The 27490-nt window shown below is 43.9% G+C and overlaps 1 protein-coding gene and 1 long non-coding RNA gene across 2 annotated transcripts; one reads left to right on the top strand and one right to left on the bottom strand.

The window, feature by feature from the left end:
• Positions 1–3409: 3409 nt before the first annotated feature.
• LOC114786882 (uncharacterized) lies at positions 3410–8231 on the bottom strand. Its single transcript, XR_003749261.1, has 3 exons — positions 8082–8231; positions 7750–8000; positions 3410–4374 (listed from the first exon to the last, which is right to left on the bottom strand). It is a non-coding gene; the product is annotated as an uncharacterized LOC114786882 (long non-coding RNA).
• Positions 8232–17088: 8857 nt separating this feature from the next.
• Positions 17089–24860, top strand: st8sia3 (ST8 alpha-N-acetyl-neuraminide alpha-2,8-sialyltransferase 3). Its single transcript, XM_028973153.1, has 4 exons — positions 17089–17481; positions 18654–18776; positions 19306–19863; positions 21666–24860. Exons 1-4 carry the CDS (start codon positions 17318–17320, stop codon positions 21946–21948), a joined length of 1128 nt encoding a protein of 375 aa, XP_028828986.1. The 5' UTR covers positions 17089–17317; the 3' UTR covers positions 21949–24860.
• The last annotated feature ends 2630 nt before the right edge of the window (positions 24861–27490 follow it).

Raw genomic sequence — 27490 nt, 5'->3', positions numbered from 1 at the left:
CAGAGTATAACTTTTCAATCTCTCTCAGACATTTGCAGCTCTCATTTAAAGCCAGTGTATTAACATGTAGGTACACATCCACATGTAAAGACCATGTACAGCATGTGTGTAAGTCCCCAGCGGTTGTGGGGTGGGGGGTGGGGGGGGGGCACGCAGAGTTTAATTTGTACACGCCACGTCTGCGCTTCTCGCTGGGGGACATGGGCGTCCTGTTTCTGGTCTAAAGGCCTCCTGGGTGTGTTCCCATGACTGTCTGTCCTGCACTGTTCTATTAGCGGCGAGTTAATCACGCCTGGGTTAACACCTGATATCCTGGCCGCTGCGTTTTTCCCATTGATTGAGGTGAGAAAGGCGCTGTGTAAGCTCCATATTAGTTAGAGCCCCTGAGGATGTTCCTTTGGCACCATCATGTTTTTGTGCATTAAAGATTTTGTCTGTGGATCCCTGGGTTTTATGAGTACACATGGTTGGGGGAGGGGGTGCGTTTATTCTCTACAGAGATGTTGTTGATCAGCTGATAACTCACTCCACTTTGCTCGGTACTTTTCCTTTAGTCATGATGCACCTTGTCTGTATACTGGTGAAAGTGCCATTATGTACAGTACTGTGCAAAGTACAAACCAGTGAAAACAAAGCTGCAATTTTTTTAATAAATGTTTTTATTTAGAAATATCACAGGAAACATAGACATCACTTATTTGAACAGAAATGTCTTTTTTTTCCTTAATACAATTGCCAACAGCAACACCCCCCACCTCCAGGTCCACTCAAAATATCAAGTCGGGAGAGAGAGAAGCCGCTGCGTGTGCACGCGCCGCCATCTTGGACGTATTTAAATATATAAAATAAATAAACCAACATTTAAAAATAAAAATGCATGCTCATTGTCACTATATAACTATATACTGACAAACTCCTGTATTATGTACATAAAAATACATAATGGAAGTCAATTAAATGTTCTCTCAAATCACTTTACTCACAGCAAGCAGTTTTGTTAATGTAACAAACCCCCCTATGATCAATGATCAAATATTGATTTACTAATAACATTATGTTTATAGAAAAGAGACCCAGTTATCCAATTGTTCTCTCAACACCAACTTAATATCAAATGAAATTATTGCCACTTTTAATCATTTATTATTTGTGTGTTTTACACTTTTAGATCCCTGAACAGTTTCAAAGTTATTACTGGGACGATAACAAGCCTTTAATTAAGTTCATGACTACCGATTAAAACTTTTTTGCACACTACTGTATAGTGTGCTGTAGTACTCTATAGTGTTTGTATCAGTAATTGAATCTGCTATACCCAATTTTAAATTGATTAAAATTATTTTCCCTCAACAATGTATACATAAACATTAGCAGGCATTTAAATATTTGGTTTGTAATGGAAACCTGAAATATGACATTACAGTTATGTTGCAAAATTAATTTTTTTGCTCCGAATACTTTCTGAATGTGCTGAATGTGTGTAATTAGAAATGTAGACGCTCCGTGTGCGCCCCCATTTCAATACGGTACGTTCAGCACCGCGTGATTGTGAGAAGCTCTGACCTCCACATTGTTAAGAGTGACCACAGAAGCACCCTTCCATAACAGGACCCTGACTGGTTGGTCCAGGCAGGAGAGGCGAGGCGAGGCGAGCACTGTAACCTTGCCAGGGAGAGTGTTAGACCTCTAAAAATAAATCTGATTACTGTTGCTGCCGAGGGGCCCGGAGGCAGCTGGAATGAAAGTATTGATGAGCGGAGCGAGGGCTTGGAGGCAACATCAAGCCAGTAAAAGAGCCACTGGCCAGGGGCCATAGTAAACCTATTGATCCGCAGCTCACCCCATCTCTACATGGCACAATGAGCTCGGAGCTCCTGCGAACCAGGCAATTCCCACCTCACACACAGACAGCCCATTACTGTATAGGATTGTGTGTATATGTGTGTGTGTGTGTGTGTGTGTGTGCGTATGTTAGCATGTGTGTGTGAATGTGTTTACTCCCCTCTTTCCTCTCTGGCTCCAGCTCATGCCCTGGAAGCGCTCCGCAGCTCTTCCCATCAGCCCATGCGAGGCTCCCCACGCTCCATTTGCTGTGGGTTGATCTGAATGTTCCCATGCCCTGATTGGGATCGGGATCGAGACCCTCCCCCCGTCCCACACCCCCCGCTGCACAAAAAGCCACCGTGTCACAGCATCCAGACTGAAAAAGGGAGATGCAATCAGCCCTTAAAAGAGAGAAGAGGTGTTAACACTGCGCCTCTGGCAACATGAACAACTGGACACAGTTTAGTTGTAAATGTTTTTTCTTTTACCATACAAATACCATATCATGTACTTAGAAATTAAAATAAGGTGTGAGCATTACTTCTCATATCACATTGGACTATTCTTATAAATAGTTACAACACAATAAACGAACTGTTCTTTCTGCTCTCTGACATTTAAAGCGTGTGAACAATAACAGGGCCTGCACTCTGCCATTCGCTATCAGCACCAATTTTTATTTAAATTATACCCCAGTTTGAATTATGTTTGTGTGGATAAAAAGACAACAAAATTTTTTTTAATAAAAATTTAATTAATTGTAATATTACACCCAGCACTTTTATGCCTATAATATCTCAGATTTTAAATTAGCTTTTATCATTGACCTGAACATTTTGTGGCTGATTGCATACAGAGACAAGGGTTATCGGGCCATGGAGAAATCTAGTTGCTGGTTGGGATGATCTGATCGCTTTAAAATATTATTATCTGAGATAATGTGTTGAGCCACGTTTGGTTTCTATGAGGACAACAGCTGGTTGTTGGGTTGCTAAGCAACATGATGCAGCAGTCAGCTATTTAGTGATGCTTTGTCACCTTTATGCCATGAGCAATAGAAGAATGTTAAAGTGCATGGCATGAAATTCCTCAATGCTGACTCCGAAGTCCTGTGTTGGTTTGTGCCACCTTTGTGTATGTCCCAATCTCGGCCATACACAACATGTTAATTGCCTGTATGCTAAATGCTACCCCCTAATCAAGCTGCTCTTTGAAATCAACCTTTTTGACTGCCCACTTACCTCTTACACATCACTTGAGGTTGTAACGGTGAATAGGTGTGGGGTTAAATGTGGCCTGTAGCATGGTGCAGCTCTGTGGGGCTAATTGCGGGGTATCAGCTTCAGTGCATGTGCTGCAACACGTCCCTGTCATTATCAGGGGCAGCGCACAAACAGATATGGGAGTCCTATTGATTGGCTCTGATGCTGCTCCACTTTCTCTGTCTTTCTCTTTCTCACACACACACACACACACACACACACTTTGTACCCCCCCCTTCCTGCGTGGCGCGCGACCAGCCGAGTACACATCCATCTCCCCGGTAGAGCCGAGCAATTAAGAGCACGGCCACGAGAACCGCCATCACAACAGCGCTCAGCATGGCCGCGCATCGACCGCAACTTTTTTGCCACATTAAGGAGAAGGTGAATGAGGGCGGTGGGCCTGGAGGGGAGAATGTGAGCGTGTTTGTGTGTGAGGTGGTATGGAGGGGGTCAATTCTGGACTCATCCCATCTCATTTAACGACAGAACTGTTTCCCATGGAGCACGGATGTCTTCCTGTCTCATTTCCGCTCCTTTTCGCCATTTCCTTTTCACACGTGCACACCACCACACACACACACAAACTCTCGCAAGACAACCTGTGACCCTCAGTGTTAAATGATGCCATGCTAAAAATACAAGCTTTATTCATAATGCATTGATTAGCCCAGAACAGCCCACTGTCACAGACACTCACACACACATCCCATGTAAAGGTCGCCTCACCGAAGGTCCATTGTGTCTGTCGACCTTCGCAGGGACAGTTTGTTTTTGAGCCTTTTCTGCCAACGTGCTCCACACTGAATCAAAGCAGACATTTTTATGGTGCTTACAACAGCAGGGACACATGACGGATACCTCCCGCCTTCCTCACGGCAAAGTAGAAATTACTCTTAAAACTGATTTCCAGATCAATAGAGACCATCCCACCAATCCGCACGGGCCTCTGGTGTTCGAGTGCCATTCAGCAATGTCAACAGGACTTGGGAAAATTACGGGTGCCTCATTCGCTCTCTCTGATTGTTGGGGAGATTGTTTTTTTAATGGTGGGACATGGGGCTGCCGGGTGGAGACTTTTGAGTTGTCTGTATTGAGAGTGGTCTAAGGGTCCAACGTGCTTATGAAAAGATAATGTACTTCATGCAAAAGGCTTGTTTATGTGCCACTCACAAAAATGGCCAATGTTGTCTTGAGTACAGTTACTCTGCATTTGGAAATGGCTACTCACTATGGGATGTGTCTGCAGTTCTTCTGTCCAAAATGAAAGTTTCTGAAGTGAATTTCCCTGAGAAAACAAATAACCCGGATCAAATAAATGATAAAAAGGTGGATTTTTCATAGAAGCACATTGGGAGTGTTCGTGCAAATTATATTCACCTGTCAGAATGCTTGAATTAAAGCACTGTCTGTCTGGTGTATTACAAGGAAAGAAAAACAGGGAATGGGAGGCGGGACTTCCTGTGACTGACAGGAGCCCCTAGAATGGGGAAGAAGGGTGTGTGAAAGGTGTCAATCATTCTTGTGGGCTTCTCTCATTTTAATCTAAGAAAGATCTAATGTAAGGATTTGCACACCATCAAAGAGAGTTTCTTCTCTGCTTTCTGTAAATCATGAAGACATGTCCATGCCATAATGCCATAGCAATCAGGACCTCTTCACACACACACACACACACACATACACATACACACACACCACAAATGAAGATAGGCCATTATACATTTACATTTACGGCATTTGGCAGACGCCCTTATCCAGAGCGACTTACAACGTGCTTTCAAGTTACCATCGATGAAGAGATCAATTCCGGTTCACTAGGACCCCCAACTATGAATACATCTATTTAATTCACTCTGTTGTAGATTCTGTGCACAAAGTTCGACAACAAGAAAATTACAATTTAATCTAAATATTCTTTAAAGATGAAGGTCTTGAGCTGTCGTTTGAAGGTGCTCAGTGACTGAGCTGTTCTGACCTCGAGGGGAAGTTCATTCCACCACCGAGGGTCCAAGACGGAGAAGAGTCTAGATGAATGTTTTCCTTTTACCTTCAGATTGAGGGACCAGGCGAGCAGTACTGGAGGCTCGGAGTATACGAGGTGCAGTGCGAGGTGTAATAAGGGCTGTGAGGTAGGATGGTGCTACTCCATGTCTGGCTTTGTAGGCCAGCATCAGTATTTTGAACCTGATGCGTGCAGCTACTGGGAGCCAGTGGAGGGACCGTAGCAGAGGGGTGGTGTGGGAGAATTTGGGAAGGTTGAAGATAAGTCGTGCTGCTGCATTTTGTATTAGTTGTATTAGTTATACAAAGACAGGTACAAAGTCTGACCTAATGCATTTCACAATATTTTGTTAAATGCCATTTCCCAGTTTGCACAGGGTCAGGCTTGTGATTATAATTCTATTTGCTTTAAAAAAAAAAAAAATTAATTAGCATGTAGATAAGCCTAGTGTGATACCATGCTGCGTGCACAATTTTTTTTAAAGGTTAGCATGAGGTGTGAACAAATCACTGTTGTCCCACAGGACATTGTCTTAGTTAGAGGCCTGTACCGCAGCCTTGACTCTGTGCCTCCTGCACTACTGCTGCTGTGAGGAATTGCAGTCAGAGCAAAACCAAGCAGAGATCCCTCAGATGCAGACAGGACCGTCTCAACTCACCCCTACAAATGCATCTTTACGGATGGGGCTTCGTTGGCACCTCATTTTGCCTGTAAGTGGACCTGTGCATTAGTCACCAGGACCGTGGTTAAAAAATATGATTTGCACCCATGAATGAGGCGTGATATTTCAGAGGCGTTTCACCGCGTCCCTGTCACAGCAGCAAACTTAGAGATAGTTCGCATTGATAAATGTCCTGGTGGAGGGACTGTCCCAGCATCAACCCCAAACAGCAGGGTGGGTGGAAAAATGTCCGGATGGAGTATGGGGTTAATAGAGAGGTGCCTCTTTTTTAATTGAAAAGGAGATGGAGAAGGGGGTGGAGGGGGCCGGGTCCGGGCCGGATGCGCCTCTGTTATTGCCGGTAATGGAGAGATGGACGGTTCCCCCAGCCAGAGGTTAATGAACAGCACCGTGTGCTGGACAGCTGCTGAACATGGGGGTTAACTATCCATGCCTCCCCCCAAAACCCCCCATCACCCATCAGCACTAGCTCTCACTCCCCTGCTGCCAAGGGCTCCTCTGAGACCCCCACCCTCATGGGACCCCAGGTAAAGACAAAGCAGTGTTGGCTTTTCTAAAAGTGGAGAATGGAAGTAACAGTGAGCTAAAAAAAATAATGTCAGTGTTTCATATCTTGGTATAAACTGGTGCCGAGGATAATGATGCTGATGATTACAGTGATCGCAGTCATTTGCAATTTGTCTCTGTCTCTGTTGCCTTGGTCTCAGTGTGGGATTCAGCACAAACAAATTTAGTGACACAAGCCCTCTGCTAGGTTTTTACAAATATCAGGGTCCAAAACTGGACAGCGAATTAGTGGTTATATAAGTTGTTGTGAGTTGTTTGAGAATCTAAGGGTGTGTCTCAATTCACAGGCCAGGTCCTCACGCCAAAGAAATGTCTTTTTAAAAATTCAGATAAAAAAATGAAATTTAAATTGTAATTTGAAGGGGAAGAGATTTATGACGCGAAAGTCAGAGAGCCTGTAGTTCCCTGTAACAACGTGTAAAGACTGCAGCCTTCTGAAAATGCAATCTGAGAAGAATTTGTCAAATTGATTTAGGTGTCTTTTCTGTGCCGCATTATGCCGTGTTTCTTTTCAATCAACAAATGTAATTCCAAAACCCACATTCAGAAACAGTCCCAGTTACACATCCACGTGTTCCATCTGATGTCATATCCCTGTTAATGAGTTAAATAATTTATTGGACAGAAATAATTAAAAAACTCACATCAAACCCACAACAACAATATCAACCTGAAAAAAAGTTGCTGCTGATCCATTAGTTCAGATAAATCAGTACAAGTGTTCTGTGTGTAAATTCACTGGGGTGGAATCCTTCAGCAAAATGTCCAGCATCATTTATTAATGCGCTCATGGCGGCTTAAAGCATTAATAATTATTTTGTATGATCTTTATTTATTTATTTTTTGGCTGACTTAGAGAACACAGGCAGTCCTTTAATTTCCGTTAACATACAACCCTGGTGGGGCGGAAGCTCTTCCTCCATGCCTTATTAGTGCTCTCCACTTATTAATCTCCTTTCAGAGAAGCTGCAAACACAATCATTTATTAATGAAATCTCATCTCTGGAAGCTTCCAGGCCCTGAGTGGCCAGAACAGGTGCACTTCCCAACACTTCTGGGGCCTGCAAACACTGAGGCAATGAGCGAGGGATTTGGGTTTTGGGTGTGAAGACTCTCACCATATCTTCAGGGGACATGTGTGTGTGTGTGTGTGTGTGTGTGGTAAATTAAAGTAATGTGATCTAGCGCTCTGCAGATGCAACCTCTTGGTTGTTTTTTAAGTCCTGCACATTATATGCAGCACATAATAGTCCCAGATGTCCATAAAAATTGCATTTATGGTTGTTCAGATCTGGCAGGGTTGCAGCAGAAGCACAGTTCAATATTAAATTACAGCCGGAGATGTTTTACCAACACTAATGTGTGATGTGTGTGCAAGGCTGCTTAAAAAAATACAATTTTCATCGTACCTGAAATCCAGAACTGATGAAAGGGAGAAAAAATCTGCAAAGGCCAATTTTTTCTTTATCTCTACGATCGCAATCTCGGCTGACGTGGCTCATCTGCTCAGCCTCAGAGGTTTCAGAGGCAGGGCCGGGTGTGTGACATTTCCCCCCGGGCTCAGATGGCGAGGTGGTGGAAAGCGCCCACTCTGACCCCCCGAGCTTCGGAGGCCAGCTCCACACCGGCGCCTTTGAGCGATGAGGATTACAGCAGACATCTTAACAAAAAAGTTACAATATTTACACAGCAAGATAAGCACCCGGCACCCACACCAAAAAAAAAGTCTTTAATTCCTCACTTTCAAATGCTAAGCCGTGTCATAAAGCAGGAGACAGCTGTCACTCCCTCTGCCTCCGCTCTCCCCATGGCGGCAGAAACCAGATGAAATGCCTCCAGAACTTTCATCCCTCCAAGATCTTTAGGAGTTTTGGGGACATCTGTGACACCGGTAGTGGGGTCCCTGAAGCATGAATGATTTGAATTGTGAAAAGCAGCAGATACCTACAGAGAAGCAAAACAGAGTTGCCCCCCTGTCTGTAGGTTTCTCCAGCAGTCAGCTATTGTATTATTGGTAGAACAGTTGGTTCACTTTAGACATTGATTAATTGAATCGCTGTTAAATGTTTAGCCAATAGAAATGCATTTTGAAGAACAGGCACCGGTGGGCTGGGATATCAGATATTTGATATCATTTAGTGTGTTTTTCAAAGACCACCATCAAAACGCAAACGATCAGAAGTGTGATATTTTACAAGGAATCAACTTCACCACCCCTGCTCTTTATAATAACCACTCTGACATCACTGCGGTGGTAGTCTGGCAGGTAACACACTATGAACCAGACGGCCACAAAGTCACAGGTTCAAACTCCTCATACTACCATTGTGTTCCTGAGCAAGACACTTAACCTTGAGTGTCTCCAGGGGGACTGTCCCTGTAACTACTGATATATAATATTATATATTTTATTTCTTTAATGCAAAACGCCATTTGGCATTAAGGAGTTTTTAATAGCTTGTGTGTAAGGAGCAAAGACTGTCTACACAAGACAGTTTTCACAGACAGTTTTGCATCTGCAGAGGTCTCAGCTATTTCCACACTCACCGAACAGTTTTTGCGTATTTTTATTTGGCCTGTGAATTTATTTCTGCCTATTTACCACTGGGGATGAATAGAATCTGATTTAACGTCTTCCTTGACTTGTTACTTGTACCCGGGTGGCGGTAAACACTGCTTTGATCACTTTCTAACTGCCTTCACTTTCTAACACATCTCCAGCTTGCTGACAGAGATGAATACTGGGTAAATATGTGTCTTGGGGGAAACTGAGAGGGAAGAGAAATTTCATAGCCCACAGCGGTTAATCATTAGCCAGAAATTAAGATTAGGGGATTAGAAATTTCAAAATGTATTGACAGCCCACGGATAAAAAAAGTCTCCTGAAGCACTGTCTTATCAAGCCCTCTGAGAAATGTTTGCATCTTGCCACCATCACATGAGCTGCTTTCCACACTTCTACAAACCCTTGTACCGTTGCATGATTTCAGCAAACAGGTCAGCAGGCTGGTGAGTCAGTGGTCCATTTTCTTAGGACTGGGATTGGTTAACCACTTTGACCATAAATGGCAGAATATTTAACATAGGAAAAAGAATTGTTTCAACATTTCACTATTACTTATTTATAGATTTCAATTCTGAATGATCTAAGACAAAGAAAAAAAAGATTCAATTTCATTCTTTGCATTAGAGATGCACATTGATGCACATGCAGGTTATATGGAAAATTATGAGGAATAAAGTTCAGCCCCCTTGTTCTCCCCCCCTCACCCTCCAACCAGAGGTGAGAGCGAGAAACTCTCGTGAGGAGAATCTCTGATCAGATATGAATGAAGCCTCATCTGAGAAGGTTAATAGGATCGTGGGCCTTCATCACGGCGTCCCGCTCCGAACTGGGCTGCCCAGGTTCACACATAATTCAACTGCTAATTACCCCGTCGGCAGATTACAATTTCTACATCTGACAGCGACAGTCGACGTGTCAAATATTCTGCAAGAAAGAAATCAATATTTTATCATCTTTCCGCAACACTCTGTGCTCAGTCAACACAACGTGAGCAGCAGAAGAGGGTGTAGGGTGGGCCGAGTGAGGGGTGAGACCAGGAGCCTAAAGCCACCGTTTCACCCATCACACCATGAATTCAGTGGTTTTTCAGGACTGCTCCCACTGATTTCATCTCCCTGGTGGACCCTGGGGACTCCCTTTGGCCCTTGAAGGGACTCCTAAATTTAGCCCCTCAGATCTGACATGATCTGATATGCCTAACGTGTGCTAAATAAGACAACACGTTAATCATTGTGATTCATTTTAATCACTGAATAACAAAGCGATCAATAGCCAGCCATGATGAACTCAGCCGCCATTTGATAAGAAACAAAGGCTGGGGTCTTGTTCTGTCTAATGACTCCCCGCCGACTGTTACTTTCCATTACCATACAATTATCAGTTCATCTCAACCTTATCAGCGTGTTATCAGAACATGATTTTAACTAAACATCATTTATCTCCAGATAAGGAACATTATATAAAGTCGAGCCAATGCTCTGTGCGGGTGGGCAGGGTGGCATGAGGTGAACCATTATCCAGCTTTGCGGGGAGACGCGTCTTTTTTATGGTCATCTCCTCTCCCTGTGCCTCGCCTCATTGGTTGCCTTAGGGGCTGCTGGCGTGCTGCTCCTCTGACTCAGAACTTTTTAAATGTTATCAGTATGTTCTTAGCGTTGGGCCAACACTGGGTCTTATCAGACAGGCAGACAGTGTGTGCATGGAGGTTCCACCGCAGGAATGCGATAAGCAGGCAGGCCAAAGACGTGGAAGACACATGAATACATCAACCATTGGTCATTGTGTGGAAGCACTCAGTCGCGCCCGTCAATTGGCGTGAACTTAGACTTTTTATCTACAAATAAGCATCAAGAGCATATGAAGGGGTTTGGTCCTGAAAAGTAATAGTTGTCCGGTAATGCAGGTCATTTTCTTATGTACTTACTATTTTACTTTATTTTCCAGCAAATTTCATTACATTTCAAATGTTTTCCTTGCATTTCCTATGTACTGTTTAAATAAACCGAAACATTTTTAAACTAGGTCTATCTTCATTTGTACAAAAGGTTAAAAACCAGACTCATTTGCATCATTACTCTATGAAATTCTATTTCACCACAACTGTAGACAAAGCCTAGAGTACAAGCAAACCATGTGTCCATGCACATGGGACATCACAAATACTAATAACATTTTTCTATGGATTTAATTGTTTACTCAAATTGTATTGCTTAGCTAATCAGAGAGTCTCTCTTAACAGGTACATACACCAGGAGAAACCTACAACTATATACATATATATGTGTGTGTGTGTGTGTTTGTGTGTGTGTGTGTGTATGTATGTATGTGTGTGTGTGTGTATATATATATACATAAATGAATGATGAATGATCGAATGCATCTGTGATAGTTGAGGTTTTTCCTGGTGTATATACCTGTCGGTGAACAAGAGAGACTCTCTGATTAGCTATGGGTTTACACACCATGTCTCATAAAATCATATTAAAGCTTTGCATTGAATAATATCATCATAATTCATCTGAGAGTCATGTGACTGTATACTAATGGGTCCTTTAGTCATGATTAACTAATGGTTGTAGTTTAACAGTGTTAATTACTTTAAAACAACACAAAGTCAAACAAAGACTCCCTGGCCTCTACGGCAACCGGAGGTGAAGTGATGCATCCTTGACCTGTTGCCTTGATGCTGAGAGCAAAAGTTTAAACCTGGTTTATCACACGACTGTCGCCAGTGGGCGTTAATGATGAGTTCCTCAGTGTCGGGGCAGCTACAGTGATGAAATGCAGATTTTAAAACACAATCGGTGCCTGACAGCTTGATGCATGGCCTCGACCGGAGCAGAGGAGCTAGGCTAAATGAGTTTTCATAATGGGGAGATATCTGTTACTCCGGGAGAAAATGAGCTTCACTTTTAAATGGACTTCAGTCGGAGAGGACAAAGTGCTACCTGCACTGCTACGACTGATAGATGCTCCACTGTACTAATCCAGAATGACAGATTTTCCTGGCCAAAGTGTGTGGACGGGGTGATGTATTACCAACAAGGCCCTTTGCATATTAGTTATGGGGTCCCATTGAAAATCATGTATCAACAGAAACCCCGTGAGTGCCATTGTTGCATTTGCACAAAGCGGAGCTCCCATACAACAAAACGAGCCATCATTATTCATGTGTCCAATGGAGATTGGACAATTAACCATACACTAGGTGCAGGTTACGTCCACCTTAAGCAACAAAACCTCTGGTGCACAATGGTCGCAGCAGGAATTGTGTATTTTGGCTTCACACACATTTAATACATTTAAATTTTAATTGAAAACTTTAATGCTTAGCCCTGTGATGTCCTTTGAGTGAACAAATTTAGGTTGATCTATAGATAAAAAGATAAATAGATTAGGGCAGTGGTGACCTAGCGGTTAAGGAAGCAGCACCATAATCAGAAGGTTGCCAGTTCAAATCCCGAGCCGCCAAGGTGCCGTCCCCGCACACTGCTCCCTGGGCGCCTGTCCTGGCTGCCCACTGCTCACCAAGGGTGATGGTTAAAACCAGAGGACACATTTCGTTGTGTGCATGGTGTGCTGTGCTGCAGTGTTTCACAATAACAATCAATTCCCAAAAAAAGATAGATATTTTTGTTTAGATTGGAGTATACAGCATATCAGTACTGCAGCGCTCCCTCTCTGCACCTGTCATAAAGCACGAGATTACATTTCTGAAATGAGGTGAAAACCCAGTCAATGTGGCGTAATGTCTCATTCCCCTCGGTCTGGGTGTAATCCTTATTAATTTACTTTGATGAGCTGGGCCTGCATACCTCCATACGAGACCGGCTGCTCGATAGCGCCCAGCCCTGTTGGTGATTAGAGGAGCGCTGTGGGCCTCCGTCTTCTCTTTACCATGAAAATGATGGCTGTCAGAGTCAATGCCTGTGAGGCGTGGAGTCGTGACTGGTGAAAACAGCAGTGACGAGGTGCTGGATTATTAGAGTTCTGGATGGAGAGTGTGCTGAAGACTTTCTGCTTCTGAAATGTTTGCAAGGAGCATCCTAATTGGCCCTGTCTGAACTTCACCACGATTTTTGAAAGGGACAATCTGAAATAAGTGTTATAAGTGAATAAAAAAAAAAGAGAATCCTGATCATGGCATCATAAATCCTCTTTGAAAACTCATTGACAATGACAACAACAAAATGTAAAGCTGTCTGCTCAGTAAGATTTATGTGTCTTTTCCTTGTATTTAACCATTTCTGTTCTGTTCTGCTCTCTCTCTCTCTCTCTCTCTCTCTCTCTCACTCTCTCTCTCTCTCATTTCTCCAGCCCCCAAACTCATTTAATGAATGAGTTTTTCCCTGGCGAGTCAGGGTGATTGATACTGGTCAGCTCCACACATGCGGAAATTGATCCAGAGTGACTGCAATCAGGCCACAGCTCCCTGGTCAGCGTGTCGCCTAGCAACCACGGCTCTTGCCGGCTCCCAGAGAGGGGGTGGCGTCCCTGACAGGCACTGTCCCCCTTCTTCTCCGGACCTCTGGCTGGCTGACCTTTAGGCCATATATCAAAAACACCTCGAGCATCTCCACCGCTAATGCGCCCATTCGTCTTGCCCCGCATCCCATCAGAAGCGGCCGGCGTTTAGCCGGCACTCTGCCGGGCCCGAGCCACTGTCCGGTGGCTCTTCGGCCCATAGCTCATGCGGTGTGGGCTGTCCACACAAACTATGACAAATGCGCACTTTGCAGGCCAAGCCCTGTCTATTGTTCTTGATTGCCTTTGGTCATGGGCTGGGATGAATTTGACTTTTTTTTTTCCTGAAGAGAACTTTCAACTTAAATAAACTTTAAAAGTGTGAGGAAGTATTTCATTATCTGTTCAAGAGGTCAGCATTTCAAAATGTCTACGTCAATTTCCATCAATATTATCCCCCTTTTGTTCTTTAGTTGTGTCAATTGCTCCGTATGAATAAATTGTATGCTAAAATCACTATTTCCAGAACCCTTCACAACAACACTTCTTCTCTAGAAAAACTATTCAGACAGTATCAAATCTATATGGTTTTGTTAAGCGTGAAAATGTTAAGGTGTGTGTCTCTACAATGAGTTTCTGCAGTTGATTCAGACTACTGTGTGTATGTGTGTGTGTGTGTGTGTGTGCTTCAGAGAACCTCTTAATGTGTACACTGATGGCGACCATGCGTCAGTAGTGTACCCGGCTAACTGTAAGAAGTGCAATTTCATGCTCCTTTGATTGAGACACAGGCGCTGCTGCCTGCTGCACAATTATGAAGCAAACCGGAGAAGAGTTCATCTCCCGCTGGCCAGCCATCGACAAGCCCCTAATAGCAATTGATCATCATTATAGTTCAGCCTTTTTTTTTTAAACCTGCAGAACATACAGTAAATTATGACAAGGTGAGTGTCACGTGTAGTTGTGTCTCTGTTAAGAAACCTGCAGACAGCAAAATGCAGTGGGGCTTTCTGAATAGCGTTAAAGTGGGAAAGGGAGGACTGTTCCTCGCCGAAAGCTTCCTGTGACCAGGAGACCCCGATGCTGAAAACAAACACAAACTGTGGTTTTGTGTGGTGCCAATTTTGCTGGAAAGCTGTTTGGCCAGGTCATTAACCCAACTGGGCTAATGGACGATTCATGGTGATTTGATTGCCCTCTCTTCTTCCAGACCATTGAACCCAGAGTCCATCTGGGTTGACAGATGCGTCCATGCATTGGACAAGGTCTGATGCTGCAGCTCTGTCCTTAGATAGAAAGATGACTGTTTCAACGTGATGGTTCAAAATGTGGGAAAATGCAAAAATCGTGCAACTGCTGAAACTACCGACTGTACCTCTCTCCACCAGCCGTGGGATTTTCAATACCTGCATTTGCCTAGCAGTGCTGCCCAAAATATCACATTCAAAACTGCCTCAATGCACATTCATATCAGTGCTGCATATAATTTAACCTGCATTTTGCTGAGAATATGGAATTTACATCTGGCTAAACATTTGACTTTACTCAATTATTATAAGGGCGTATTGTTGAATAACTTGCATAAACTGTAACATTCATTATATGCAGATGTGTGTTCATATTAAATTTGAAATAAAATATATTCATATAAAATAAAATATACACATAAAGTAAAAAATTCACAAAAGTTAGGCTTCAAACTTACTGACCACAATCCAAATGCAAATCATTTTGCTGCCTCGACAAATACAGATACAAATATAAATAGTGGGATCTCTGCACACCCACAGCAGATAATGGATAGAGAAACTAACTGTATCTAGGCCATTGCCTGTTCGGCCTCTCGTCGGACTCTGCTGTTTTGTTCCTGCTCCAGACTATTAGCACTAAAGCCCATTTAAAAGTTCAGTGTTCTGCTTAAGCCAATATTTAGAATTCCCTGCCGCATCTCAATTGATATTTTTATAATAAGCCCCACGGGTGGCTATCTTCACAACTTAAATGATCCATTTCTGTCTAATTCGATACACAGCCGAGACTTTGTTATGTGCAGTGCGTTGTGCTTCAGATGGAGAATGCTGGAATGTAGGTTTTTTATTGCGTAACTTCAGCATCGTTACAGTGGAGTGGAGGTGGGAAAGTGAGACTCCTGTCCTCTCAGCATCCCACCTGACTTCCACCGTGATCACTTTTCATCCTGTACCGAACACCTGATTAGGATAGGTATCTCTCTTATCTGTTGTTAGGTGATCTTTCCTTCTCTGGATGGGATGAGTACAAACACACACACTCTGTGCTGCACTAACCAGGGTGCTGGGTGCTGCCAGGGTGCTGCCCTGAGGCATTTGTTTGTTGGGTTGGGTTGGTGGGGTCTGATGGTGAATCCTGAGATCCACTGCGCTGACACAAGCTCAGGGACAGACAGGGCTGGAAAAGTCACAGCTGAAATGTCACTGCCCATTATAGCGGAGAGAGGCGGCGCGGAAACAAGGGCCGCTTTAACAGATCAAGCCCAAAGGGAATATTTCCATTTAGCCCAGCATTCGCATGTCAGTCATCAGCGGTCGTGGGCTGTGGTCATGCAGGATGTCAGGGAATGGGGCCAAACCTGGGGTCAGCGCTAAGTGAAGCCACTGTCACTGTTTTAGAAAGAAAGATTGTCAATGAATATTAATCAAGAGTTGGAAAAGCTCCTTTAAAAACACAGTTTTATAAGCAACTGGGAGCACAATGAGAGCAGCTGACTTTGCGTGTAAAAATAACAAAATGGTCACATACCAGCAAGATGCCACTCAAATCATGTTTATTGCAAAGGTACCTGATAAAAAACACTGATCAGCTTTTACCTCACAACAGGACCAAATGTTCTCTCTGCTGTGGCTCAGCATGCATACTGAGAAGCAAAAAGACCCGGTTCTGATGATTTGAAGTTATTAGCTTGGATCAGTTGTATGAGCTGCAGATCTGATCCAAGCTAATAACTTCAAATCATCAGAACCGGGTCTTTTTGCTTCTCAGTTTAACACTCGAAAAGGTTGCATATTTAGGGCTTTACGGTGGCTTTAGAAAAACTTCAGTCTCTTCTAGAAGAACATGTGTTTCATGTGTCTAGCTAAAAAAACTACTTGAATGACCGTGGCAAAAATAAACATAAAAATCCCCAAAATATATTTATACTGCACAAAACGTGGTTAGACATTGTCCCTACGAACCATGGTTTAAGGATCAGGTGGCATATAAAGGCTATATATGTCTGTGTGTGTGTGTGTGTGTGTGTGTGTGTGTGTATATGTACACACACACATACATACATATATGCACACACATACATACATACATATATTTATATATACACACACACACACACACACATACAGTACAGGCCAAATGATGGCCTGGTTAATGATGAGAAAATGCACCAAGGGGCACAGGGTGAGAGTGTATACAATAACTTATCTTTTATTTCAGAACACTCTAACGGGTTAAACGTTAAAATGACAAAACAAAACAAACGAGTAGTGAACCATTTTCTAACCAATAAACTCGGTTCACCCTTACACTCATGTCAAGCTACAGAATCCGACTCTACTTGAAGAAATTGCGCGGCAGTCACATTTAAAAGGAGCTGTGCTGGCGGGAGCGCGCACGTCACCGGCGGCCGCGGGCGCGCGCTTAACCCCTTCCTGCCCGGCCGGACTCCGCCTCGCGCCGCTTTGTTTACGTCTTGGAATGTCGTTGCCGCGGGGTGAGGTCCCCTTTAAAAAGATCCGGCGGATTTAATTAACCCGACATCCGCCGGTCGCCGCGCATCGTCCCGACGGCGGCGATGCCGTGAGGAGAGGAGGAGAGGAGGAGGAGGAGAGGAGGAGAGCGGCGGCCGCTGTCCCCGCCTGACCGACACGCCGCGCTTCCCCGCCCGGGGCTGGGATGAGAAGGACGCCGCAGACATGGTGCGCATCGTCAGCGTGCTGGGTCTGGTCATGTTCAGTGTCGCGCTGCTCATACTGTCGCTCATCAGCTACGTGTCCATCAAGAAGGACTTCATCTTCAGCGGCCCCAAGTACGCCAGCTCCGGCGGGCCGCGGATGTACATGTTCCACGCAGGATTTCGGTAAGTGGGCAGCGGCCATCTCTGCTCCGTGTTTACGTCGCGGCGCCCACCAGGCCTGCCGCCACCGGGACTCCCGCACGGACGCGGGGAGAGACGCGGACGTGCCTGGCCTGGAGCTGTCCGTGGTCCTGATTCACCTCCCCGCCAGATTTATGCTCGTTTCCGCCGTTCTTGCCGGCCAAGGTTACGCCGCGAAACGCCGGTAGCCATTTTGTTTTGGTGTTTTTTGGGGGGTTTTTTTTGTTCATCCGTCTTTGCACTTTTGTAAAATGAACGTGCAGTAAAACGCACGTCTTCTTCCCCCGACTGTGCACCTCACACCGCAGAAGAACATTGCAGATGCATGAGGTGAGAAGCTCATGAAGGGATGTAGTCGTCACCTCCTCGCCTGTACTCTCAAACCTTCTACCAGATTCTGCTCCTGTTACCCCCAACACTTTTTTTTTTTTTGAGCTCCATTTGTTAATAATGGCCCGTAACTTGCTTTGGGTAGAACCATCTGCCAGATGAACGTAACGGTGTGGCTCGGCTCCAGAACTGGGACAAGTTTGTAGAGGAGTTGAGATGTGTCCAAACAGACGTGCAATAGAGGGTTCTGCACGTCCCTGCTAGACCACAGCTGCAAACCAAATCTTTACGGACACTAATAGTTGTGAGGAACAGTGAAAGTGAAGTGACTGGCATCGTGAAACACTGCAGCACAGCACACAGTGACAGCGAAATGTGTCCTCTGCTTTTAACCGTCACCCTTGGTGAGCAGTGGGCAGCCATGACAGGCGCCCGGGAAGCAGTGTGTGGGGACGGTGCTTTTTCAACCATCTGATCCCGGGTCCGCTTCCTCACCCGCTAGGCCACCACTGCCCAGATGAAGTGGGGGGTGTTCTGACAAATTAAAAAGGGAAACATCACAAAAGGCCCTGCCCAAAAGTAGCCGGTTAATTAGTCTGGACATCGACTCCTCTGGGTGGGAGGTGGACGCTGGGTAGAAGGACATTGACTGCCCAGAGCAGGTGGTGGAGGGTGGGCAGGGGAGTTGGCATTGATCTGAACAGCTTTAAACAGCCAAATCCCCATGGTTTCAGGACAGGGCCTCCTTCTGAACGTGGAAAAGAAAAACAGAGGCAAGTTGTCTTTTTTCCCCTCTTCCATCTCCTCCTCTGTTCCCGCTGCAGGTCTCAGCTGGCCATGAAGTTTTTGGATCCTGCCTTCACATCACTGAACAATGCACTGAATGAAGATCTGCAGGATAAGTCAGCCAAATGGAGGTTTAATAGGACTGCCTACGTGGAACAAAGGTGACGCAGGGACACTCTTTGTGGGCAGAAACAGGTTCATCGAACCCAGACCTAGCCTTCGCTCAATACGAACGATGCAGGAGTAACAGTAAACACACCGATCTCCTCCTGTTGCCTTTACTAGGCCCCAAAACCGGGGAACCCACAGAACTCTCTTTAAAAAGAGTTTACGAACTTATTCACGTAGCGGAGTAATGTATAATAATGCCTCTGATGCGCTGTGCTTTACTGTAAGTAAGCATTTTATTGCTAGTGAAGCGTCCTGGAATCGTGAAGGGAGTGGTATAGAACTGACTGTAGAGTATACAGGCCTGGTTAATGACATTTTCAGCAATTTGCAACACATCTGTAAGTGTGTAAATGGCGTGATCATTTATTGGTTATTGATACCATGTAACAGCAAGACCTGCATGCGGGTCTTGATGCCGTTTGTGCTCCTAACTTGGATAGGAGGGTTTAGAAAATATGAGTAGGGATAAACATTGACGTGAAACACAAACTGAACTTCTGATTGTCTGACTGATTGCAGAAAAGAGATCGCTCAATACATCAACATATCTGGCAACTTCACCCTGACCAAGAGCAGCGTGCGTGTAGGTCAGCTGATGCACTACGACTACTCCAGCCACAAGTATGTCTTCTCCATTGGCGAGAACTTCAAATCTCTGCTGCCAGAAACATCCCCCGTCATGAACAAACTTTATAACACATGCGCAGTGGTGGGCAACAGTGGCATCCTGATGGGCAGCCGCTGCGGCCCGGACATCGACAAGTATGACTTCATCTTCCGTTGCAACTTTGCGCCGACGGAACTGTTCCGCAAGGACGTGGGCCGCAGAACCAACCTGACCACCTTCAACCCCAGCATCCTGGAGAAGTACTACAACAACCTGCTGACCATCCAGGATCGCAACAATTTCTTCCTTAGCCTGAAGAAGCTGGACGGGGCCGTCCTCTGGATCCCAGCATTTTTCTTCCACACCTCGGCCACCGTCACACGCACTCTGGTTGACTTCTTTGTGGAGCACAAGGGTCAGCTGAAGGTGCAGCTGGCCTGGCCTGGGAACATCATGCAATATGTCAACAGGTAACAGCCCACTACCACTGAGTCACTGAAGGGATTTACATTTGCTAAAGTGTGGTCCCCTTGCAGAAACATGGTCAGACATTGTCCCTATGAACCATGGTTTAAGGATCAGGTGGCATATAAATATAAATATATACACACACACACACACACACAGTACAGGCCAAAAGTTTGGACACACCTTCTCATTCAATGTGTTTTCTTTATTTTCATGACCATTTACATTGGCAGATTCTCACTGAAGGCATCAAAACTATGAATGAACACATGTGGAGTTATGTACTCAACAAAAAAGGTGAAATAACTGAAAACATGTTTTATATTCTAGTTTCTTCAAAATATCCTCCCTTTGCTCTGATTCCTGCTTTACACACTCTTGCCATTCTCTCCATGAGCTTCAAGAGGTCGTCACCTGAAACGGTTTTCCAACAGTCTTGAAGGAGTTCCCAGAGGTGTTTAGCACTTGTTGGCCCCTTTGCCTTCACTCTGCGGTCCAGCTCACCACAAACCATCTCGATTGGGTTCAGGTCCGGTGACTGTGGAGGTCAGGTCTCCACTTTTTGTTAAGTGCATAACTCCACATGTGTTCATAGTTTTTCATAGTTTTGATGCCTTCAGTGAGAATCTACCAATGTAAATGGTCATGAAAATATAGAAAACACATGAGATGAGAAGGTGTGTCCAAACCTTTGGCCTGTACTTTATATATAAAGCCCTAGTTGAGATGTGAGAAAACATCCTGGTATATGGCTATTTACAACCAAACCCACAAAGTCTCTCCCATGATGCATCTACCACCACAAAAAAAAAAAACACACAGAGATTGGAACTCAGATTGCTGCATCAAGCAGGCATTACATTCTGACTAAAATCTAATATAGATTTTAGGACTAAATCTAATATTTCATTTTTTACTCACAGATGGTTTAAAGTTCCTGAAGACTCTTGTACGAAATCTTCTTTTAATTGTGAATGTCTATGTGAATGGTTGTGACAATTCAATGTATTCAATGGGAAGCCACTTAGAAAGATTTGATTCTGTCACACAAACATCTCTCTCAGAGACCGGGTCTCCTAATGACCTGCTGTTGTCAAAGTGCTGAACAAAGTTACACATAATGTAAGATTATTACATGAAGCAGTGCTTTTAGTAGCGTTTTGTTTCAAGCGCGTTTTATTTTTTTCTCATGATGTTATGGAGTCATCCAGCAAATGGCCTGATGAATGGGAAATGCAGGAAGGGAGCGCTGAGAATGCTGGGAGGGGCCACGCCACAACGGCACATGAAGAGGGGGCTTAACTTGCAGCCTGCACTAGCTAAAAGTAACTGGTACTGTAATCTCCCGCAATCCCATTAAAGCAGCCAGCCAGGACAGAATTACGCCATTTAAGAGGCTCAGACTGCTGTGAGACACCTTAAGTGTTTATTGTTGGAGGCAATTTTATGGTCTCAGGAAAGTGGTATTGTATTGAAAGCCCGTATTGGATTTTGACTTAAATGCAGTCTCACGGACGGACAGACATGTAGACAGGCTCATATATAGACATATTTACAGGCTTTTACGACACGCACAAACACCCTGTGCACAGACACCATTGTACTCGATGAGTTAACCTTGCATTCAGCCAATGGGTGCAATGGGTCACGTAAACGACAAAGGGACCACTGGCCTGTGCAAATCATCAAAAGCCCTGTTCTGTAACCACAATAGCGGAATCTCACTTTCCATTTTCCCCCACAAAATACCTTCTATTGTGGCCCTGGATCATTTATGTGTCATTTATGTGGTTCTCCCCAACAGGTACTGGAAAACCAAGCAGCTGTCTCCCAAGCGCCTCAGCACGGGCATCCTGATGTACACGCTGGCCTCGTCCCTCTGTGAGCAGATCCACCTCTACGGCTTCTGGCCCTTCGGGTGGGACCCCAACACTGGCAAGGAGCTGCCATACCACTACTATGACAAGAAGGGCACCAAGTTCACCACCAAGTGGCAGGAGTCCCACCAGCTGCCCACTGAGTTCAAGCTGCTCTTCAAGATGCACACAGAGGGTTTGCTAAAGCTGAGCCTCTCCCATTGCGCTTAGATGTTGGTTCCGGGCCGTTCCTCAAATGTCTGTTGTCAGGTGACCACGTGGACCGTGGCCTCTTATCAGTGTAGCCTAAGGGAGGACACACAATACAGAATGTCTAATATAAATCAATATCGATAGCAAGAAAACAAAGCAGCAGCAGATATCTGTATAACCTGAGCTGTGAAGCTCCATATTCTTATCCAGCTTCGTTGCCGATGCTCACTTATGACTGTAGATTGTGTTTTTCAGGATTCTGAATGTGAGTGGTTCTCTCATGTTAAAACCCTCATTATTTGCTGCTGCATTATTTGCATCAGAAGTCCATATATCAATACTCATGGATAGATTGTAGTGGTTTCATGTACGGATTTCTTGCATTGCTTCAGGACCAAATTTTGCATATAGATTGTAAAACTAGTTTACGCGTAGCCACTGGTATATTAATTTTTCTTCTCAGAAATATCTGCCTGTATGATTCTGAGCATACTTGAAGTGTAGATTGAGAAGAATTAGTCTCGCTAGGTCACATGAAAACGTTTAAAGCATGGGGTGATTATTGAAAGTACCATTTTTAATTTTGGTTCCGCTTGTTGTTCGGTAGATAAATGCATCGTTTAGGATCAGCCGTGAAATGACCCCATTATGCCAGATATACGGGCTGAGAGGGGCGTTGGTCTATCCCCCCACACCAATAACGTGTATGTGTGCCCAGGGGCTTGAGAATGTATGTGTATGTCATGGGCACGAAATGTATGAAGGACCAGACGGTGTCTATGAATAATTGTGTGTTGGTATACATGTATATGTATGCATTTGTGTGCCTGTGCAGGTGTGTGCTCTTATTAGATTGTGTGACCCCCTCAGGGAGGCTGTTGGGCAGGGAGAGGGAAAGCAGCTTATCCGTGCTCCACATGTGGAGCGGATCCCCACGGGTTCCTCGGCCTTTGGGGCTCCCGTACCTGCTCCATAACCCTTGCTCCTTAAAGGGGAGCTTTCAAACACAGTTGCTTAACACCCTGAGGTCCGAAGCCAGCGGGCCAGACCACGGACCGCATCTCGAGCTTGATCCCAGGGACAGGCACTACCAGCGTCCCCGCCTCAGAGGCCAGTAAATACACACTTACCTGAGAAACATGCGAGACAATGCTGCAAAGGACACGGGCCAAGCTACTGTAGAGACGAGACACATCACTTGTACAAAACAAATCACGTCAAATGTACAAATATGACTGAAATAACTATTTTTCTACTGTGCCGTGCTGTTATTTTATTATTAGTGTTTATGTACCATCCCTCTTCTGTGGTAATATGCATTTTCATATTTGTTTTGTTCATGTGTGCTAAAATATCACTTCTTCAGCAGGAATCGTGCTAAGCAAACGCAGATGTGAGGTGCACATTTTGTTCATTTCCATCACGTGTGCGTTTGTTTGTTTTTTTCATATTTGTACATCACTGTTAATCTACCGAAAAAAGGAGAAGCGAAATGCATTGCGCGTCTTTGCCAATATTTTTTAGTGGAGACAAATATTGTGACATTAGCGGAGAGCGATTGGCCAGTGAATGCCCTTTAATTCAGGCTCATCCGTTTGGGTTATGAATGTAAATTCTTCCGATGCGGCGATGGATCATCCCATCCTCAGAGAGGCGCCTGCAGCCGAGCCAGCTCAGCGAGGCCATTCCCACACTGTTACACATGGACAAAGGAAACATTGATTCCGGTTTTACATACTGAATCACTGTCACAAATAAAGGACTGGGTGACTTTGGGATGAAAGTGATTGCTAGCCAAAGGCCGCTATGGGTGAAAGTCTGTCGCGTGACCACCGAATGCATTCCGTTGCAACACACCAGCATGATTCTAAACTTAGTCAAAAGGCTGTTTAAAGCCAGGTTTTAATGTTAATAATCAGCCGAGAGTCTGTGGTCTGCATTGCTATAGATCATGGAGAGCGCTTATATGTATGGGTTGGGAAAGGCGGGGTTAGCCACCAGAAACCCATTCCATGTGTTTATTTCATATAGCTGCTTCGTTAATAACACGTAAAATAATAAGGAGGAGCTGTTGAAGGTGCTTACCCCTGGAGTGCCATCCATACGTTACTTTTACCTTTTTATTCCATCATTGCGGCAGCATGGTTTTGCTTTACTGGACATTCATAATTGAACCTGTTATGAAGGAGTTCTGATCAGGAGCGCAGACGAACGATCTGTGTCGGCCGGATCCGCCTGCTTGCCGGTCAGCTACGTTTGCTGTTTTTGCAACGGTGGGGTTAAAATTCACGGCTAGCCCGGGTTCAGTCACCTCTGCTTCCTCTCTGGTATTCGTCGCTTTGTGTGTTCTGTCCTTCAAACAGTGACAGGGGTTATGGCTGCCCCCCGTCCTGTGAGGCCACCAACATTGTTGGCTGAAGACATGGTTGTGTGTCTGTGTATCATGTGTGTTACAAACATTGCCGTGAATGTTTATGAAGCATATTTCTGATTATGTTCAGCACCGTTTGCACATTTGTACACTTTTGAACTGGTTGTGCGTATCATGATAAAATGAGATGTGTTTCAGTTGTTCATTTTAATAGCAGTCTGATGGACAGATTTTACCAGCTGAATGGATTTTCAGTGCTGTATATCTTTACTTTTGTGAAGTCCACACACACACATCCTGCCGCTGTTACTCAACTTTATTCCAAGCACAAATCTCAACGGCACCTGGGTACAGAGCATATTTCACCGGAATCAGGATTTCTTAATAGTTCATTTTTACCGAAGTTGGTTGACGTTTATTTAAGTGTATTTGGATCTGCAAAACATAGCATATAGGAAGTGAGTCTGAATGTAACACACTTATAGCATATATAAATCCCTTTATAGAAGAGCACTCTGGTGCAAAGTTTGGTCTAATAAATAAAAATGAATGAAACCACGCTGATTGTTCATTGTCTATTCTCTTAAATACTTTTGTGCCTTTCATACCATACATGTTTTCCTTCTTTGTTGTTGGGCTAATTGCTAGAAATTATGTAAATAATTAATTTCTTTTAAAAACGAAAATTGTTCAAAAGAAACAAAGTCTTAAATCTATCACTTAAACAAATCTTATGAACACACAATACTTTAAAAACACAATTAAAAATGAATACGTGTTTTGATATGTGACCAAATAAAATAGAAATAGTACATGTAAATGTATAGTATTAGTGTTATGATAAGAAACCCCAAAGAATTTCTTTTTTTAATGTAATCAGATCAGGTTGATTGTCTCCTTCCACACTGTATTTTCGGGCTAGTCGCTCAGTTGTTAAATGTTACTTTAAATATATGTACACGTGCACAGGGTTTTTTTTTTAATGTTCCTCTCTCATGCAATTTAAAACATGAAAATAAAAAATGTGTTTTTTTTTTTTATAACTTTAAAATAACGTGGCCATTGTGAATCAAGGAGGCGCAGCCTGACATATTGCAGGGTCTCCTATATCATACGTCGATGCTTCACCATTACTCTACCTGTGTTTACTGGACGCTACCTTTTTAAGCACACTTTTAAATAACATTTGACACAGGAAGCATCAATTACAAACAATAAACCAGGCAATACTTTATCGGGATTTCATGTTTCATGCTGGTAAGTGGATATTGATTATTGGTAAAAAAGACTGTTTGCTTTTTATAATGGCCATGCAGTTACAAGGTTTATTTTGGAGAGAGATATTATGAAAAAATCTGAATGATGCAGATGCATAATTTGAATTTGTAAATTCGAGAGCATTAGCTCTGGCTGGCAGCTGGTCCATGCAGCCGCATGCACAACTGGAGGTGGAATCTGATCTGGCATTTGCAGCGCATTCTCATGCAGTGACCTCTGACCTCTTGGAAGGGAGTGCTCCCCATCATGCAACCTGCACATATTCTCACAGAACTCATATAAAACTTGTTCATCTAAAACCTGCTCAATTAAAACCTTTGTTTATAATTATCTAATCAAATTTTATTTTAAATTCTGATAATTTCCACCATATATCATTATTTTTATTATTATTTTGTTTTATGTTTTATTATTGCTGGTTCTGCCTTTTCTGTGTAATTTTATTGTATTTTGAAAAATGTTTTTTTTTTTATTCAGGCTGGCCAGGACCATCATCATAACGGTACTCATTATTTTAGATTTCATGAGAACATGTACCGCAAATGCAATGAAATATTAGTTGAACTATCCTCACAAATCACAGCCATAAAAACGTGTCATAATGGCAGAGGCGGAAAGCGGCGCTTGCTTCACTGCAATAAAATGCACATTTGCAGCCTTCCTTCACCTCATGCTGCATATTTTGTAATTTAAATGAGTCTTTTGTGTCTGTTCTGATGCTGGGTTTTGTAACATCACCATTGATTCCTGCATTGAGCTGCCGGATTTGCGCATGCCCGACAGCAACAGTAATGATTTCTGAGAGTAGAGCCCAACATTATTATAAAACAAGTTGAAAACGAAACCTGCCGCTGTTCAAACAGACGCCCGTCTGCCTGCTTTTTTCTCTTTTCCAACAGCTTGCAAAAACACAGGATTACATAGAACACAACACCGTCTATAAAGTTTCTCTCGGCACTCCAAGTCTTGTTTCACACTCCCCTTTACCTGACCAGACCAGGGGACGTGGCCTCAAGAAGGCGAAGACGACGTCCTGCTTTCAGCCAGATGAGATAAGCCCTGCTGAGACGTTTCACCTCCAGCGCTGACATGACAATTAAGCAGCAGGACTGAACCCCCCCCACCCACCCCACTCCACCCCGCTTCTGCATAATGTAAACTGGAATGATGCAAAACAGCAGCAGAGATCAATGCAGCTCGGGCAGCTGAGGCTCACGGCGAGGACCTGATGGGCGTCCATGGTGTGAATAAAATGGAGCTCAGCGCCGCGTGTTTACTCTGTGTGTGTGTGTGTGTGTGTGTGTGTGTGAGAGAGAGAGAGAGGGAGAGAGAGAAAGAGAGATGGAAAAGAGATTGAGTGACTTTGATTAATCCACTTAAAAATCATCAACTAGTGCAAACTTTCTTCTAAAGAGCCTGTGTGTGCTGTGATGTCGTTGCTGGACGCGGTGATGAAACAGTCGGCTTCTTTCACACTCCAAACACACAGTTAATCACGCCATTACGAGCGTACGGATGATGCAGGGTAAATTCATCTACACCAAACCCTATCTCTATTTACACAAAATCTACATTCTACAATAATGTTCTCTTTTGAGGATTTGTGGGTTCGTTTGTCATGTAAGAGTGTAGCTTGCAGTGAAATGTAATTCTGATCACTGCTATAGACCATGTAATTGTGAAGGAGAAATGTTATAAATGTAAAACAGTAAAACTAGAAACCTGGACTATTTAACGTACGTATTTTTAATGTAATGTTAAAATGTAAAACCCTTGCAATAATAGATGATATAGATTTGTAATCACAAATGTGGTACAACACGCACACACATAAGCACACCTTAAGATGGTCAGGCTGTGTACAGCATGTGCAATGGTCCTGCTTTGTGTGACTCAGGGGTTAAAGGGCAG

The sequence above is a fragment of the Denticeps clupeoides genome, chromosome 3 (genome assembly GCF_900700375.1).
Source record: "Denticeps clupeoides chromosome 3, fDenClu1.1, whole genome shotgun sequence".
In the NCBI taxonomy this organism is placed as follows: Eukaryota; Metazoa; Chordata; class Actinopteri; order Clupeiformes; family Denticipitidae; genus Denticeps; species Denticeps clupeoides.
This window is presented reverse-complemented; position numbering and strand designations above follow the sequence as displayed.

What these genes read in the sequence shown, in the direction of transcription:
- st8sia3 (XM_028973153.1), top strand. Translation starts at nt 17,318, where the DNA reads ATGGTGCGCATCGTCAGCGTGCTGGGTCTGGTCATGTTCAGTGTCGCG. An exon ending in ATGTTCCACGCAGGATTTCG is followed by an intron (nt 17,482 to 18,653) that starts GTAAGTGGGCAG and finishes TTCCCGCTGCAG; the next exon opens with GTCTCAGCTGGCCATGAAGT. An exon ending in ATCATGCAATATGTCAACAG is followed by an intron (nt 19,864 to 21,665) that starts GTAACAGCCCAC and finishes TCTCCCCAACAG; the next exon opens with GTACTGGAAAACCAAGCAGC.